Source organism: Panthera leo, chromosome A2, assembly GCF_018350215.1.
Source record: "Panthera leo isolate Ple1 chromosome A2, P.leo_Ple1_pat1.1, whole genome shotgun sequence".
NCBI classification, from domain to species: Eukaryota; Metazoa; Chordata; class Mammalia; order Carnivora; family Felidae; genus Panthera; species Panthera leo.
The window spans coordinates 7,553,104-7,569,853 of record NC_056680.1 but is presented as its reverse complement, the minus strand read 5'-3'; the positions used below and the strand labels follow the sequence as shown (position 1 = coordinate 7,569,853).

At 51.4% G+C, this 16,750-nt stretch overlaps 1 protein-coding gene across 1 annotated transcript; it reads right to left on the bottom strand.

The window, feature by feature from the left end:
- Nucleotides 1–4,691: 4,691 nt before the first annotated feature.
- Nucleotides 4,692–8,893, bottom strand: LOC122210360 (putative protein C3P1). Its single transcript, XM_042923066.1, is given in 8 exon segments — nt 4,692–4,812; nt 4,814–4,870; nt 5,299–5,374; nt 6,432–6,552; nt 7,627–7,725; nt 7,962–8,101; nt 8,206–8,291; nt 8,592–8,893. Coding segments are annotated over 8 exon segments (861 nt in total). The 5' UTR covers nt 8,753–8,893.
- Between the last annotated feature and the right edge of the window lie 7,857 nt (nt 8,894–16,750).

Genomic DNA, 16,750 nt, shown 5'->3' with positions numbered 1-16,750 from the left:
TTCCTTGTGCATGGAACCACCACAAGACTTTTCTCCCTGGCATCTTTGCATCTACTCTTGTTTCCATCATACATTATTCCTTCAGTATAGACATTGGTTGTGAGATAATCTTGGAAAGGGAGATTGGCAGAGACATGACTCTTGGCCTCATCCCCAATGCAGACTTCATGTCTGCCCCTCAGTGCCCTACCTTTGCTGACCGCTGCTGGTAGGCATTGTTCTGATCCATGATCCACTCCAAGTTCAAGGCTCTCTTGGGGACGCTTATGTGGACGTGGAGATCCTGGACATCCTCGAAAGGGACAGCTTTGCGGAAGCCGGTGAGGGCCTCAAGGGCCACCACAGTGGTTTGGTGTTGGGATGGGGCTGAGGATCAGCACCACTGACAGCGCCCAGGGCAACACCAAGTGTGGCAAATCAGCACCACGGGCAGCTCCTTCCGGTGGGCCAACCTCGTCAGGACCTCGGCTAGCGCCCCTCCCCAGTCCCCTCTTTCCGGGACCCGGGTCACCTGGGTGGACTTGAAGCCTCCGCCTAGCTCCCGCTTCTCCAGTAGCCACTGGGCAATGGCGTGCGTCTCATTGTAGCGACCTAATTCCAGCTTCTGCATCAGCGCATAGGCTGTGGCCTCAGTGGTGTATAGGGAGTTCTCATCCAGGTGGTCCACTGGCCAGTGGGTTTTATCTGGGAGGTGGATGGCCACTTTGTCTCCCAAAACCGGGTCCATCTACCTAAACCTGTCCTCTCCTTGTGTCATCTGGCCCAAATGTTCTCATCTGCTATTTTATTGAGCACTTACTTTATGTGAAACTCTTTGAGGAGGCATATGGACATATTATTTTCAGAACACGCTAGGAGACAGGGACGCTATTTAGAGATGTGGAAATTAAGGTTAAGAGAAGCTCTTCCAGGTTCCACCAGTCCCACTGCAAGCAAGTTTTTCTAACTCCATTCCTCTTGACTCGAGTAATGGAGAGGATGGGATAAGGGCCCTTGGAGATGAGATAGGTGCGGCCATGGAATGCACAGTTAACCACATGTTATGACCTTTCTATCCTTGACCACGTCCAGCATTTTCCCAGTTCAGGGTATTTGCACATGCCATTCTCTTAGCTTGGAACGTCCTTGGCCTTTCACACAGGCCCTTTTCACAGAGCCGGTTCCCAGTTCTCCAATCCATACCCCTCTCCTCTCATCATCTCTCCCACCCATCCTGCATGTTATCATCTCAGTGCTTGTATCAATTTGTAGTTCTTTATTGATCTGTTTGTCTTTGTTTTCTTTTCCTCAGGGAAGGTGGGATCTTTGAGAGCAAGGACCATTTTAATCTTGTTCACCTTGGTTTCTTGGCGTCTGAGCTCAAGGGGTGGCACACCATAGATGCTCAGTAAACGCTAAGGGATTCATCACACATTGCTGGATTTTAAATCACACAATCTCCCTCCCCCTGTCCCCCATGACTGTGGTTAACACACAGTTGATTAAGAAGTGGCCCACACTCACTACGGCTGGCAAAGCTGTCCAGGCGATCATTGGCTCGGGGGTTCTCAGTGAGGGCCAGAGCATAGGAGACTATGGCTACTGCAAAGTTGTCTGAATTTGGGGAAGCCGTTTCTCCAGGAAGCTACGGGCCTGCTCCATGCTGGCGGTCAAATTCTGGAAGGTCAGAGAGAAGAAACTAGATGGGAGAGATTGGAGGAGAGGGGTCTAGGAGTTAGAAGACAGGGACGCACTGAGAGGGACATCAGGATGGGGGAACTTCCTGTGGGCAGAGGGTATAGAGGACTCTGCAGAGCCTGACCTCCTCTTTGGGTCTTACCTGTATCTTTCGGCTGCACAGTTCCTTTCCATCATCTAGGGCAATCAGGACAAGATCTGTGAGAGATATGTCTGCTTCAGAGCCTCGGTAGCCACCCTGTGGACGCAGGATCACACCCATGATCCCCAGTGTCTTGGAGAGACTTTCCCCAACCTCTCCTGCATGACCTTGACAAACTCCCAGGTGCTCGGCTCTGGGCTGGAGGATGCTGGAAGCAGGATGGGGAGAGAGGAGGAGGAGGAACCACCCAGAAATCTGCCTGTGTGGGGGTCTGCATTATGAGCCAAAGCCAACAGCCACGGAAGGTGATGCACTAAACTCTACGCTATCTCAGAGCACTCTCAGCAGCTCCATTTTCCTGATAAGGAAAGCGATGGTCAGAGAGGTGGTCTCCCCATTGGTGGTAAATGACTGACTTAAGGTGTGAGTTCCTCTTTAGTCTGCTAGGTCTACCTTCAGCATCTGCCCTGGGTTGAATAGTGTCCCTCCCTCCCCTGAAAAAAATTCATGTCCACTCAGAACCTCAGAATATGATCTTACTTGGAAATGGGGTCTTTGCAGATGTAATTGGTTAAGCTAAGAAGACGTCATACTTATCAGAGTGGGCCCTATCCAGGGATTAGTGTACTTATAAGAAGGCCATATGAAGACACACAAAAAGAAGGATGGACAGAGGTGGGAGGGTTGCAGCTACCGGTCAAGGAATGCTAAGGACTGCCAGAAGCCATCAAGCCAGAAGAGACAAGGAAGCATTGTCCCCTAGAGCCTTCAGAAAGAGCATGGCCCTGCTGATGCCTTGATCTGGGACTTCTGGTCTTCAGAACTGTGACAAAATAAATACATTTCTGTTGTTTGGAGCCATCCAGTTTGTGGTACTTTTTACAGGAGTCCCAGGGAATTAATTCCCACCCCACAGTGGCCAAAGAAGTCTGTGAACTCTTGAATCAGATTGTGTCCCTCCTCAGTTTGGAACCTTCCATGGCTCCCATCTCACTTGGAGGAAAATCTCAAGTCCTCCCTGCAGCCCAAAAGGCCCTGTGCAATCTGTCCCGTCCCCTCCCTCAACTTCTCCTCCTCCTTCTCTCCTGTTGCTCATTCTGTCCCAGCCACAGGGGACTCCTCACTATTCCTCAAACATATTGGGCACTTCCAGTCTCAGGGCCTTTGCACCTGCTGTTCCCTCTGCTTGGAACACTGTTTTCCTAATTGTCCACATGACTTGCTCCCTCACCTCCTCACCTCCTCAGGTCCATAAAAATATCATCTTTTCATGAAGCCTTCCAAATTACCGCCCCACCACCTTGGTTCCCCCTCCCCCGCATGTTTCCCCATATCACTTTTAACAAGTCATGTCGTTTAGGTGTCTATCATGCTTATCGCCACACCATGAGAGCAGAGATTTTTGTTTATTTTGTTTGCCCCAGGTCCTCGGTGTTTAAAGCAGTGCCCAGCACACTGCAGGTGCCTGAGAAATGTTTGCTGGTGGAAAGAAACTCTCATCTGTGAGCCTGTGAAACCTGTGTAACCCTTCTCTGTACCACCTTCCTGTACAGCATCTGGATCCTGCTCACACAGGCCTCCACGCTCCCTAACTCCCCGTTTCATCTGGGGACGCAATCTGTCTTTGCTGAGTTCCTGCATTCACCCAGAGTTTTATTCAGCAAACATTTGCCAACTGTGATAAACCAGATCTGCTCACCTCCCTGGAAGGGCTCACAGAGCAGGGAAAGCAAACTTTGAACAGACTATTTCAAATCCTAAGGCCCCCCAAGACCCTGTGGGTTTCAGGGCCTGGCATCTCTCCTCCTTCTCAGGCCTCAGGACAAGCTATCCCCTTCCCCAACTTTGGGTTCTGTTCCCTTCCTTTTCCTCAAACGTGCCAGAGCCTCAGGGCCTTTGCACGTGCTGCTCCTTTTGCCTGGCACTCTCTTTGCCATTCTTCTCCCACCAACTGTGTTCCTTCATCAGCTTGCTGCTTGGTTGTCACTTCCTTTTGCTGGTTTCCCTGACCAGAAATGACCCCTCTCCTGGTATTTCTTTCCCATGGAACTTAGCACAATTGTGATTTAAACAATCACCAGTTATAATTATTTGGTGAATTTCTGTCTTCCTCCCACACCCCAGCTTGTGAGTACTACAAGGAAGAGGCTGTAAATGTCTTGTTTACCGCCACATCTCCCCTGTGTCTAGTACAAAGCGTGGTTGGAACACAGCAGTTGCTGGGTAAATATCTGTTGAGTGAGTGAATGATAACCCTACTGTCATAGGTACGATAATAGAGACAGGCACAGGGCTGGTATTCAAGGAAGACTCCTGGAGGAGGTGGGTCTGAGCTAAGTCTAAAGAGAAAACAGAATTTGGCCAGGCAAAGAAAAGAAAGGGGATGGAGTGTGGTTATTCCGTGCAGACAGGGTCTCATAAGCAAAGGGATCTGTGATCGGGGAGTAGTGGGGGGTAAGGCTTGGGAGGAGATACAGAAGAGAGGATATAATAGAGAGATGTTGTCATAGACACTTGGGAGCCATGGAAGGTGTTTGAGCAGGCACAAGACATCCCAGGCTGTTTGAAAGCTACTTCTGGAGGCTGATGTGGAGGTACGCCCGGTAGGGATGGGTGTGTTGGCTGGGGAGCTGCGGAGGCCCAAGCCCAGAGCGAAGACAGCCAGCAAGTGGAGCCTACTGCAAGTGGGGGTGAGAGAGAGATGGCGTCCCAGATATGCCCAGCCTCTTGGACATTGAAACGGAGCGCAGGGTGGTCCAGAGCAGAGGGACGTGAGGCTGGGTGCCGGGCCCTGGCTTTTTCCTGTTCTCGTTTTACCCATAAACAGGTCGGGGGCCTGAGATTTGCCTATCAGTGCACAGAGCCCTGGGTTTTATTGGAGCAGCCCAGGCAGGGGGGCAGTGGGCACCACGATTACAGGGCCCTTCCCCAAGAAGTGCCCATCTTCCGCCTGCCTCTGGGTGATGATCCAGTTGTCAGTGGCACAGAGAGACACGGGTTGTCATGGTGGAGTAGAGCAGGGCAAAGACCCGGAACACGTAGCTCGTGAGCCTGTCGGGGGGGGGAGGCGGGGCGGGTGATGACTGGGAATCACAACCAAGGGATTCTAGGACAGGGGCCTCTACACCAGGGGGAGTCTGCACAATGGACCCCACTGCTCCAGTCTGACCCTTCCTTCGCTGCTCCCCAGGTGTGCAGCACGGACATTAACAACCTTTCTCTCTGACATTCAGACACCAGCTCTCTGTTCAACAATAACCTTCAAGTAACACTCAGACACTGTCGCCCCCAAAGGGACCCCTACACCGTAGACTCCCAGGTAACCTTCAGGGAATACCCAAGTAGCAATAGCTCTGGCCCGAAGGCTGCCTGCCCCAAGACCTGTGGTATGGGTGCTCCTGGGGTCATCAAGCCGCAGGCTGGTCCCCGAGCTTCATTCAGGACGGTGCCGGCAGGACTCCCAACCTCCTCGTCCTTACCAGGGGCCTCCCGGGTTTCCCTCGCTGGTGTGGTAGGTGCCGTCTGCACTCCGGTGGGTCAGCATCTGGGTGTAACCTGGAGAAACAGGTGGCGGAGAACTTTCGGGGAGATTTGGCATTTGGGTGTGGCTATGAAGGGGGGTCAGTTGTCAGGCATGATCTGGAGGGGGCAAGGTATGGGTGTGACTTTGGGGGTGACAGTGTCTGGGTGTTACCTGAGGGTTATTGTTGAGAGCACCTGGTTGGAGAGTTGGTGTCTGAGCGTAACCGGGAAGAGGGGTCGGTGCCCAAACTAACGTGAGGGTCTCTGTCTGGGTATAAGCAGGCACGTGAATCTCTGGTTGTTACCTGGGAAGTTTGGCTATAACCTGGGAAGGTGTAACGGGGAGACCACCGCCTGGGATTATTCTGGAGTTTTCTGCTTGGCGTTCCCTAGGGGTGCAACCCAAGGCGTGGCATTGATTGGGTGTAACCTAGGACAGTGACTGGGTATACTCTGGGGGTGGCTGCTTCGGGGTAAAGCAGGGTGTCTATGTCAGGCTATAGCCTGGAAGAGGGGTCCAAATGAAGGAGTAATGTGGGGGTCACTGTTGGGGGTCACCTGGGGGACTTGGTAACAGGGTATAGTCTGGGAGTTGAGTCAGAGTGTGAATGTTCTTGTCTGGGAGAGTCCCATGGGACCGCCCCCAGCCCTGGGGGTGCCCCCAGCCACCCTTCCAGAGAGTCCCACTCTCACTGCGGTCCCAGGAGGGAACCCAGTCTCACCGCTGATGATGTTCTCTATCACCTTGTCCCTGAGTTCCACTCCAACCTTGCCCCACTGGCCGGAGGCATCCAAAAAGCGGGTCAGGATGATCACAGGTGCCAAGGAGCTCAGCGTTTGCTCAGGGCAACCAGTCAGGACCCTTAGCAGCCTCCGCGTTCTTTTAGGTGTCAGGGTGCCCAGGATTGTCTCACCAAGGATGTCACCTGTCTGGTGGGCAGAGTCATCTCAGGAATGACCTAAGCCGCCATGGCTCCCTGATGACCCCACACGGACATCCCGTCCTTTCCCTGTGCCTGGGCAGGCCGGGGCAGACCCAGCTCCCTGGTCTCCCACCCCCTCACCTAGGAGTCACCTCTGTCCTAAGCACCTTGGACGCTGACAAACATTTCTGCCTCTGTATTGGGCACCTTGTTCAAAAAGTCCTGACTTTCAGCCCCTCCCTCCATCCTGGTGTGGCCCCAGGATCCCACATGCCCCCACCCACAAACCTTGGGGGTTCAGAAGGATGCTGTGGGATATTTGCTGTATCTGCCCTCCTGCCTGTGAGACACAATGACGAAGCAAGTTAAAAACAACAGCAATGATAGTAATAATGACAATCACAATGACAGTAGGAAGAGGCATTGGTTAGCTATAAAGAGCACAGACTCTGGATCCCAAATACCTGGGTTCAAATCCCAACCCTTCTGTGTCCTAGCTGTGTGGCCTTGGGCAAATTACTTAACTTCTCTGTGCCTCGGTTTTCTCATACATAAAAGGTGCCTACCTCATATGGTTGTTCTAACAGCTCAATGAGTTGCTAATTTTTTTTAAGTTTATTTTTGAGAGACAGAGCGTGAGCGGAGAAGGGGCATAGAGAGGGAGACACAGAATCTGAAGGAGGCTCCAGGCTCTGAGCTGTCAGCACAGACTCCGACGCGGGGCTTGAGCCCATGAACGGTGAGATCATGACCTGAGCTGAAGCCGGACGCTTAACTGACTGAGCCACCCAGTTGTGAAATCTAAATATAAATAATTTTTTATGTGAAATATAAATAATTTTCCCAGCTCTCTGATTCTTCCTGGGAGTGATGATTATTCCCATCGTGCAAATGAGGACACGAAGGCTCAGAAAAGTTGAGTAAGTTGTCCAAGGTCACACGGCAGAGACAAAGCTTGAGCCCAAGTCTGACAACAAAGTCCCAAAGTGGGGGCTGGGTGACTGAACTTTCAAATTCATTCCCTTGCACCTCACTCGCATTGAAGAGGCCTGGTTGCTTTTTAAAATAACATTTGTTTTAATGTTTATTTGTTTTTGAGAGAGAGAGAGAGACAGAGCGCAAGCAGGGGAGGGTCAGAGAGAGAGGGAGACACAGAATCCGGAGCAGGCTCCAGGCTCTGAGCTGTCAGCACAGAGCCCGACGTGGGGCTCGAACCCACAGGCTGTGAGATCATGACCTGAACCGGAGTCGGGTGCTCAACCGACTGAGCCACCCAGGCGTCTGTCTGTCCTGTGATCATAGCCTGGGCCCAGGGGAAGCCCCACTGTTTGCACTAATAACAGGGGTGGGGGCACCCATTACCTTGACCAGGAGTGTCTTCTTCACGTGGTCCTCGACCCCATAGCCCACAACCCTGGCCTCCACGTCCACTTTGCCAGTCTCAAGCCTGACACTGATGTGCTGTGTGGCCTCAGGAAAGCCCCTTAACCTCTTTGTGCCTCAATTTCCTCCCATTGAAAAGCAATGATAGCAGCCGTTTGCTGGGGTGATTGTGCATTTTCTGTGAGAAAAATACCTCAGAAGCTTTTCAAAAGGGCAACCACCTCGCTGGCCCCTTTGAATGATGGACACACTCCAGCCCCTTTATAAAATACACTGACAGACGGTCTGTGGGCAGGGGAGGGCTCAGGCTTCACCTTGACCTGGCGGCTCCTGAAATTGTACAGCACGGCTTGGATCTGGACCTGCTCATCCCTGACCACGGAGGAGGGCAACTTGAGATCCACCAAGAACGATTTCATAACTGTCAGCTCAGAGGGATCTGAGACGCAGAGACCTACAGCCAAGGGAGTACGTTGGCATTAAGCAGAGGCCAGCTGTCCCAGGGCTGAGCAGGGCCACCGTTCTCCCAACTCCTCGGCGCTGGGCTTGTGGGGTCACCTTGTCCAGCCTTGAGGCTGACAGCCACAAACTGCCACGTGGTGATGGAATCTGGCACAGTCACAAGGGTGCTGTTGTAAGAGAGGCTTCTGAAAGTGGCAGGGGTCGGGGGTGGACATCAGTGAGTTCGTGCTGCCTGGACAGAGCCTCTGCATTGGGAGGGTCACTGTCCAGGGGCCAGTGGGTCACCCCATTGGAGACCACCATCACTAGAAGGTCATCTTTTGGGAGGAACCGTCGGATTTGTATCGGCATACAGGGAGGTGCCTGTCATGGGACTATACTGAGAGCTCAATGTCACCACTGGGGACACTGGCTCTGATTGGCACCCACTGATGCATGGAAGGACCTGGAACCAGATGCTGGCGTGGAGGCTGTGGTCCTACCCTGACTTACTTTTTGGCAGTGTAAACTTCTTCCAGAGCCAACTCTCAGGGAACAAGGTCCGGACAGGCTGGTCCTCCATGAAGATGTCACCAAAGTCGTCGTCTTCATCGGCTGCGGGGGGTAGATGTGGGGCAGCGTCTCTCCCACGTGTCTGTCCCATGGCCCGCCAGACTCCTCAGTGGGGTCCTCCCACCCCATTCCCGCATGGCCCATATCATCCCTTGACTTGTCCCATGGCACTTCGTGCCCCTCAAGCAAGCCCCAGCCCCCTGCCTCCGGCCATGACCTCCTCACATGTCCCCCAAAGCAGCTGTTCCTCCGGGGCCTCCCAAGTCAGGGTCTCAGGCAGGTCCTCTCCTCATACGCCAGCCCCGCCGGGCTCTCCAGGAGCCCCGCCTCACGGCACTTTCGTCCAGCTCCATCTTGAGCTTGTTCCCTGTGGGCCAGAGTTAGGGGGACAGAGGAAGGGTTGAGCGGGACCGGAGGAAGCTGGAACCCATCCGCCTCGATGCCATGCACAGCCTGCCTCGATTTAGCCATAACTCTGGCAGGTGCTGGTTCTAGCACTTTGCCTGTATTGTCCCTCTGAAGCCTCACATTGAACCCATGCGGTGGGTTCTGATGAGGGAGCTAAGCAACAGAGAGGTTAACTCACTGGCCCAAGGTCACACAGCTCCCAGGTGGCAGAGCTGGGACTAAAATCCATGTTTCTGTTGGTTCTGCTTCTCCTTCTTCCCCGCCCCCTCTCTTCCTTCTTCTTGACAGGGGTTGGTAATGCCGTGTTTATGTATTAGAGACACCAGTTAAAATTTCTGATTTTCATCTTGTATTTTTTTTTTTATTTTTTAAATCTTTTTTAACGTTTATTTATTTTTGAGACAGAGAGAGAGCATGAACAGGGGAGGGGCAGAGAGAGAGAGGGAGACACAAAATCCGAAGCAGGCTCCGGGCTCCGAGCTGTCAGCACAGAGCCCGACGCGGGGCTCGAACTCACGAACTGTGAGGTCATGACCTGAGCCAAAGTTGGATGCTCAACCGACTGAGCCACCCAGGCGCCCCACGTCTTGTATTTTTAAAACATGATGGGGCACCTGGGTGGCTCAGTCGGTTGAGTGTCCGACTTCGGCTCAGGTCACGATCTCACAGTTCGTGAGTTCGAGCCCCGCGTCGGGCTCTGTGCTGACAGCTCGGAGCCCGGAGCCTGCTACGGATTCTGTGTCTCCCTCTCTCTCTGCCCCTCCCCACTCATGCTCTGTCTCTCTCAAAAATAAATAAACATTAAAAAATAAAACAAATAAAATAACAATGAAAGCCTGAAACTTGTTGGATAGCGTGATGTCAAGTTGAATGCTTCTAAGTTAGCAAAATGAAGAAATGCACTTAAAGATGAAAATATAGCAATTCGAAAATCTCGTTGTCTACCATATGCCATGAGATTATACTTACACAATATAACTTATCATTGCCGTGAATAACACAACACTTTATATGATAAACTTTCCGAAGGAGGTGAGCATGATTTTTTTAAAAAGTAGGTTCGGGGTGCCTGGGTGGCTCAGTCGGTTGAGCGTCCGACTTCAGCTCAGGTCACGATCTCGCGGTCCGTGAGTTCGAGCCCCGCGTTGGGCTCTGGGCTGACGGCTCAGAGCCTGGAGCCTGCTTCCAATTCTGTGTCTCCCTCTCTCTCTGCCCCTCCCCCGTTCATGCTCTGTCTCTCTCTGTCTCAAAAATAAATAAAACGTTAAAAAAAAAAAAAGTAGGTTCCACAACTAATGTGGAGCTTGAACTCACGACCCCGGGATCAAGAGTAGCATGTTCTACCAACTGAGCCAGTGAAGCGCCCCTAGCATGATTTTTTTTAAATATCAAATTAGAGTTAAGGTTTTACTTCAATTTTTATTAGGCTTCGCTTACCTTCTCTTTATTTTGAACCATAAAGTCACAGGCGCCTGGGTGGTTCAGTTGGTTGAACGTCTGGCTTCGGCTCAGGGCATGAACTTGTGATTTGTGAGTTCAAGCCCCGTATCGGGCTTGTTGCCATCAGCCAGTTGGTGCAGAACCTGCTTCAGATCCTCTGTCCCCCTCTCTCTCTGCCCCTCTCCTGCTTGTACTTGCTCCCTCTCTCAAAAAATAAATAAAACACTTAAAAAAATAATAAAAGAACCACAAAGTCATTAGCATTGCTCGAAGAGACTGAAAAATCTAATATTCATATAATCCATGCTTCCAACACCATTCGGTGCTGACTCCCATCTTCCTTGAACTGCAGGCTCAGAACTCTTTGGTCAACACCTTGGCCTTGGGGATGGCAAGGCTTGCTAGCTATTATCCACTGGCACTCAGCACCCATCTCTTCTTTTGCCCTTTTTTTTTTTTTTATAAATTTTTAAATGTTTATTTCTTATTGAGAGACAGAGACAGTGCACGAGCAGAGGAGGGGCAGAGAGAGACACACAGAATCCGAAGCAGGCTCCAGGCTCTGAGCTGTCAGCACAGAGCCCGATGCGGGGCTTGAACCCATGAACCGTGAGATCGTGACCTGAGCTGAAGTTGGACGCTCAACCAATGGAGCCACTCAGGCGCCCCTGCCTATGTTCCTTCTTGTATCATAGGGATATTCTAGACATCTAGAAGCTACATTTCCCAGACTCTCTTGCTGCTAGGATTCTGGATGGGATTAGATTCTGCCACTGAGATGCTCTTGTGTAAGATTTGGAAGGTGGGAGAAGTGGAGACTGTCTTCCCTACAACAATGGTAGTTGATGGGTGAGTCCCGGTCTATGTGTGTTTCTGTTATTGGCACAATTCTGTACTTCATTATCTACCCACCAGCATCGTCAGAGATATCACCTGTCATTTCCTGAGGTTTCATGCATTGCAAGAACTGCAGTGAGGTGATGTTGAGTCCCAGCAATCAGCTTTTCACCTCCACTTCTGTAGTCCAATGGTTTTGAGAGCACCAAACTCCCATCATTAAACCTTCCCTCTCTACTTGAAGTACCTAGAGTGGTTTTTGTTTTCTGAATACAGTAGGTTAGGGAGGCAGGAGGGGCATGTCCAGCTTTAACTCTGACCTGCATTCCTCTTGGTCCCCAGCCTCTTCAGGGAGCAGCGATGGCATGTGGCAGTGGGGCTCTGAGGGCAGTGCCAGTCCAGCGGTCAGAGAGAAGAATGAGGGAGCCATTGTCAAGATCATTGTAACACCCTTGATATTTATTGGATGCTTACTGAATTCTCAGTGCTTTCTATGCATCATTTCACTGAATCCCATAGTTTCCTCACGTTCAAGATTCACCACTTAAAAGCTGTGCAGTCTTCAGCAAGTCACTTAACCTCTCTAAGCATTAATTTCTCCAGCTATGTAAACTGGTATAATCATAGTTCTATCCATGAGATTATGCATATAAAAGTACTTAACACAGTGTCCAGCTTGTAGTAGACAGAAACTATTATTGAGATCACCATTTATAGCTTAAAGGACACTCCTAGTTGTCCCTGGTATCCACTCCCCCCCCCCCATCAACTGTGGCAACGAAACCTCCCTCTGTTGCATATCACTCAGAGTGAAGACTATGTTTCCCAGCCTCCCTTGCAACGAGGTGGGGCTACATGACTGAGTTCTGGCAAATGAGATATGAGAAAATATCTCCTCCTCCCACGTCTCTTCATACTCTTGCCTGGCATGAGGTCCTAATGAGGTACCACCTTGGAATGTAGCAGGGCAACAAACTAGAAGGAACTTGAGTCCCAGAATGACCTCAGAACTGTTACTGAGTGAGAAATAAACTTCTACCTTGTTTAAGCTACTGTTGGTTTGTTATTTCTATTATTATCCCCATTTTATGGATGGAGAAATTAACCCTCCAAGAGGAAATATAAGTGGCTCACAGTAAGTGGGAGAGTCCTAGATTTTAGCCTGACAGCAAATCCCATGTTCTCAACACTAGACAGCACTGCCCACCCCTTCCCCACCGCTGCCCTTCCCAAACCTGAGCTTGCCAAGGTGTCTATCCCCCTCCTCATCTTCAGGTCCAATCCAGCATCCTTGAACACAGCAAGTCTGTCTTTCCCACTTCCTACTGTACAGCCAATGTCATGTTCCTCCACCACATCCCAGACCTGGGGGTTAAGAGAGGGACATGGATTTCATGGAAGGAACAATGGTGCATTGTAATTGCTAGCTCAAATAATAATTCTCACACCATCTCACATTTGTCGAGCTCTTATTACCTTCCAATCTCTATGCTGTGCACTAGCTCCTTGAATACTTGCAACCATCAATGCATCCCATTCTGCAGATGTAGAAGCTGAGGCCCCAGTTAGAGTCGCCAGGCAACCTCTTTGTCCGAAGCCCACACATTCTCTCACCTTCTTCTGTGTGGGCTTGTGTTTGCTGTTCAAGACATAGACAGCCTTGTCCACGGCCACCAGCCTCACTGTGGCCTCAGCACCACCTATCACCTTCACTTCCACCTGGCTGTTGGGCTCCAAAGGCTGGAAGGGTCCTTCATTCTTCAAACCAACCTTCAGCTGAGCCAGGAAAAAGAGAGATGTCAGGAAAAGGGGCTCATATGCTACCAAGGGGCTTTCCCAAGTCATTTTTCAAGTTTATGCTCCTTATGGCTCTGATGGAACATCCAGGAACTTCACCAGGCCAATCCCAACTCCACACATTTACTTGCATAGTCTACATGCCCAAGGTTGAGCTTTTAAGGGCACATGCCCTCTTCCTGTCCCCTGCCCCCAGAGTGGGAGCCCTTCAGCTTGGACAGACTCTCTGTCTATGCTTTATGATAGTGATGTTCAACTTTAAGGAATTTGGCTCACCGTCCCCATGCATCTGTCATTCACGTCGATCCATGTGGAGTCAGCCACCAGTTCAGGGTCCTGACCTTTTGCCCTGGGCAGTAAATAAAAGGCCAGGATGCAGAAGGAGGTCAGCGTCTCTGAAGTCACATCAATAATGGCTGATGTGTAGACACTCCCATGCCTTTTTAACTGATGTTTGGCATACACAATCTGGCCCTTACTCAGGACCTTGGAGACAAGGGAGGCCAAGAATGAGAAAGGTAAGGTCAACCTTTTCTTGAGGCTGTCCCAGCTCACAAGGGAGACCCGCATTCCCTTTGCTTCAGCCCCTTAGTCTGAGGCCACCCCAGATGGTTCCCACCTTCATACCACTGTTCACAGTTCCTCCAAACCAGCTATCCAGGGATGTTCCAAGGAAGGGATTTCTTGGCCTAGGTTTTAGTCCAAGACACTCATCAGGATGGTGACGTGAGTGATCTGGTTCTTGGTTGCAGGATTCTGATGTCTCGTGTTAAGGCTCAACTGGATGCTGCTGCCAACTTCTGTGCCCAACATCTTTACCTCAATGTACAGGAAGTTCCTGGACCCATCCTGAGTCAAGTAAGGCCATGCTGTCACCCTGGCTGAAGCCTGCTCTTCTGGCTGGAGAGGCTCATGGGTTTCTACCTGGGAAGTGTGATGGGCAAGTAAATTCCCAGCCCTTCTAGCTCACACAGCCCCACCATCCCTGCCCCATTAGGTCGGTGCCAAGATAGGGAGCTGCTCCAGATCTACATCTGTGTTGATGGTCAAAGTGGCCACTCCACTGGCTGAGGTGTACGCTTTATGGTTTTGGCATTGGACAAGGACTCTAGAGGCTGGAGACCCGTCAGGACTTGAGACAAAGACCTGAGGTGGAATCTGGGGCGAGATGAAGGACAGATCTGGGGGTGGCCTGGCACAAGAGGTGGAGTACTGGGAATCGGATCTGGACAGGACTGCCTTGTATAGCTGTACAAGTTGTGCACTGAACAACACCAGGGGCACCATTCATATTAGAGTCTTTGAGAATGGCACCCCCTCAAGTCTTGCAGTGTGCAACCATACGTGGTGGCCCTGGGTGTTGGTGTGCTGGTGGGGTGGAGGTGGAGGGAGTTAGAATGGAGAGATGTGGAGGGCTTGGGGAAAATTTTAGTAGGATTGACATCAAAGGATGTCTTTAGTCTTCCTAATGTCCATCAGACATCTTAAAGTTACGCAAAAGGAATGCATGTAAAAACAGCATGCTTGCTGTGCAAATGTGGCCTTGGGATACTCCCTTGAGCATCGCCTTCTAGGCTGACTGTAGCCACTAAACCCCTCACTGGCTATGGAGCCATCACAGTGCTTTGGGGGGACCTGGGCTGAGACTTGAGAGAGCCTTGGGGTTGGTCTGAGAGCATGATGGATTCAGTTCTCAAACAGATGGACTGTGGATAGCAGGTGAGTCCAGTGTGGGTTTTTGTCTCCTGAGAGTGGTCTGTTAGGGAAAAGGGGCCCTGAGTCCCTGGATGGAGTGAAGTCAGACTCTGACCCTAAAGCAGAAGGGCATCCCAGGCTTGAAATACTGGGGTGAACTTGGTGTTGTATGGGCTCCGGACGATCTTCACCCCGGAGGTCTCAGCCTGGACCATCTCACTCCCTGGAGAGACAGGGTGACTGTGAGGTCTATGGATGAGGGTCAGTTTCTTGGGAGTGGCAGGGCTGCTGGTACGGGAGGCCCATCTTTGTGAGGACAGGGAAAGAAAATAGCACAATCTCAGCTCCTCCCAGTCTTTCTAGCATTTTTGCATTTCTCTGATGAGGAAACTGAGGCTGGGAGGTAGCCCATTGTCACATGAGTGGAATGTCTAGGTTGGGTAAGGACAGGGTCCTGACCTCAGCCAGTGGCTTGGGGGAGGGTGGCACCGGTGGAGAACACGGTGATGTTGACAAACATTGAGTGCCCAATGAAGTCCTCTTCTGGGCCTTGGAATGTGGACATCAGCGTGTCCTTCTGGAGGGAGACGTGGCCCAGGCCTTCTGAGATCTGCTCTCAGAACCAGGGAGAGAAGAGGAGATGGTTTCTTGGGGGAATAGAGGAGAGTTGATGGAGGGGGAAGCTGGTGGGGAGAGGTCAAGACTCAGTTACCGCCACTCTCTGCAGGGAACTCTGGATGGGCATCCGGCGGGAATCCAGCTTCACCCCAAAGATGGCCAGAGCATGTCCATCCACTGGCTTGTTGAATATGTACCCGGGGGGTGGAGGGTCATCCCACTGGCTCTGAAGCACCCACACAACCTCATGTGGTTGCAGAGATGGCGGTAAATCTTTGGGAGGGACAGAGGTGGCCCCTGCACACTTGGATGGTTTCATTGCCAATCTGCAAACCCCGCGAGGTGACAAATGTGCCTGTGCCATCTCGTGGACCTTCAGAGAGGGTGCGAACCATGAGAAATGGTGCAACTCCATTAGGTAGGCAAGGTGGCCTGTACAACCCCAGAGACCTGAAGGGATGGTCTCTACTACCTACAGGTGGCAGATGTGGTCTGGACAACCTGATGGAACAACGTAGTTGGCCAAGAATATCTCATGGGTAGCAAAGAGTACCTTTACCATCCTTAAGTGCTACAGAAGTGGCCTGCTTCTCTACCCATTCAGTTTCTCGACATTCCTGGTCCTCTGGACAAGGAGGGGAGAAGGGGACTCACCGGGCCTGGATGTCCACACCCAGAGCCTCATTGTGGAGTTAGAAGAAAATCTTATTTGGCATCAGCTGGACCTCAAATGATGGGAGCACTGGGTGGAGTAAAAGCAGTGGATGCCCTCAGTATTTTGCTGTCTCCCCTGTCCCCGCCCTGTCCACTCTCTCCTCAGTGACTCTGGCAATCCCCAAGGACTGGAACACATGATCCTGTTCACCAGCATACAGCTTAGGCCCTGGTGCACAGTAGGTGCACCACAAGCCTTCCTTTCTATTTCCAATCCTGCTCCCTGCATGTCCCTCCTTGCCCTGCCCATCACATCCTACTCACCCTACGTCATCCCTGACGTCAACGGCCGCCTTGAACTTCTGCTTGGCTGCACTTTGGTAACTGGCTTCGATGTTCCAGGTCCCAAGACTGAGACACAGAGAATGAGGAGAGAGGGAGACTGAGAAGGAGAGTCTCCATCCATAGGGCTCCCAGCAGGGCATCTGACAATCTCTGGGAGGTGAGATTGCGAAGAAAAGAGCTCGCGAAGAAACCTTCCTTGGCCAGAAGATTCTGGCTGATCATGGTGATCCCCTCTGGTTTTGTGGGGAGAGGGGGTGGGTGGTTCATGCCCCAGGCCTTTAGTACATGATATGAC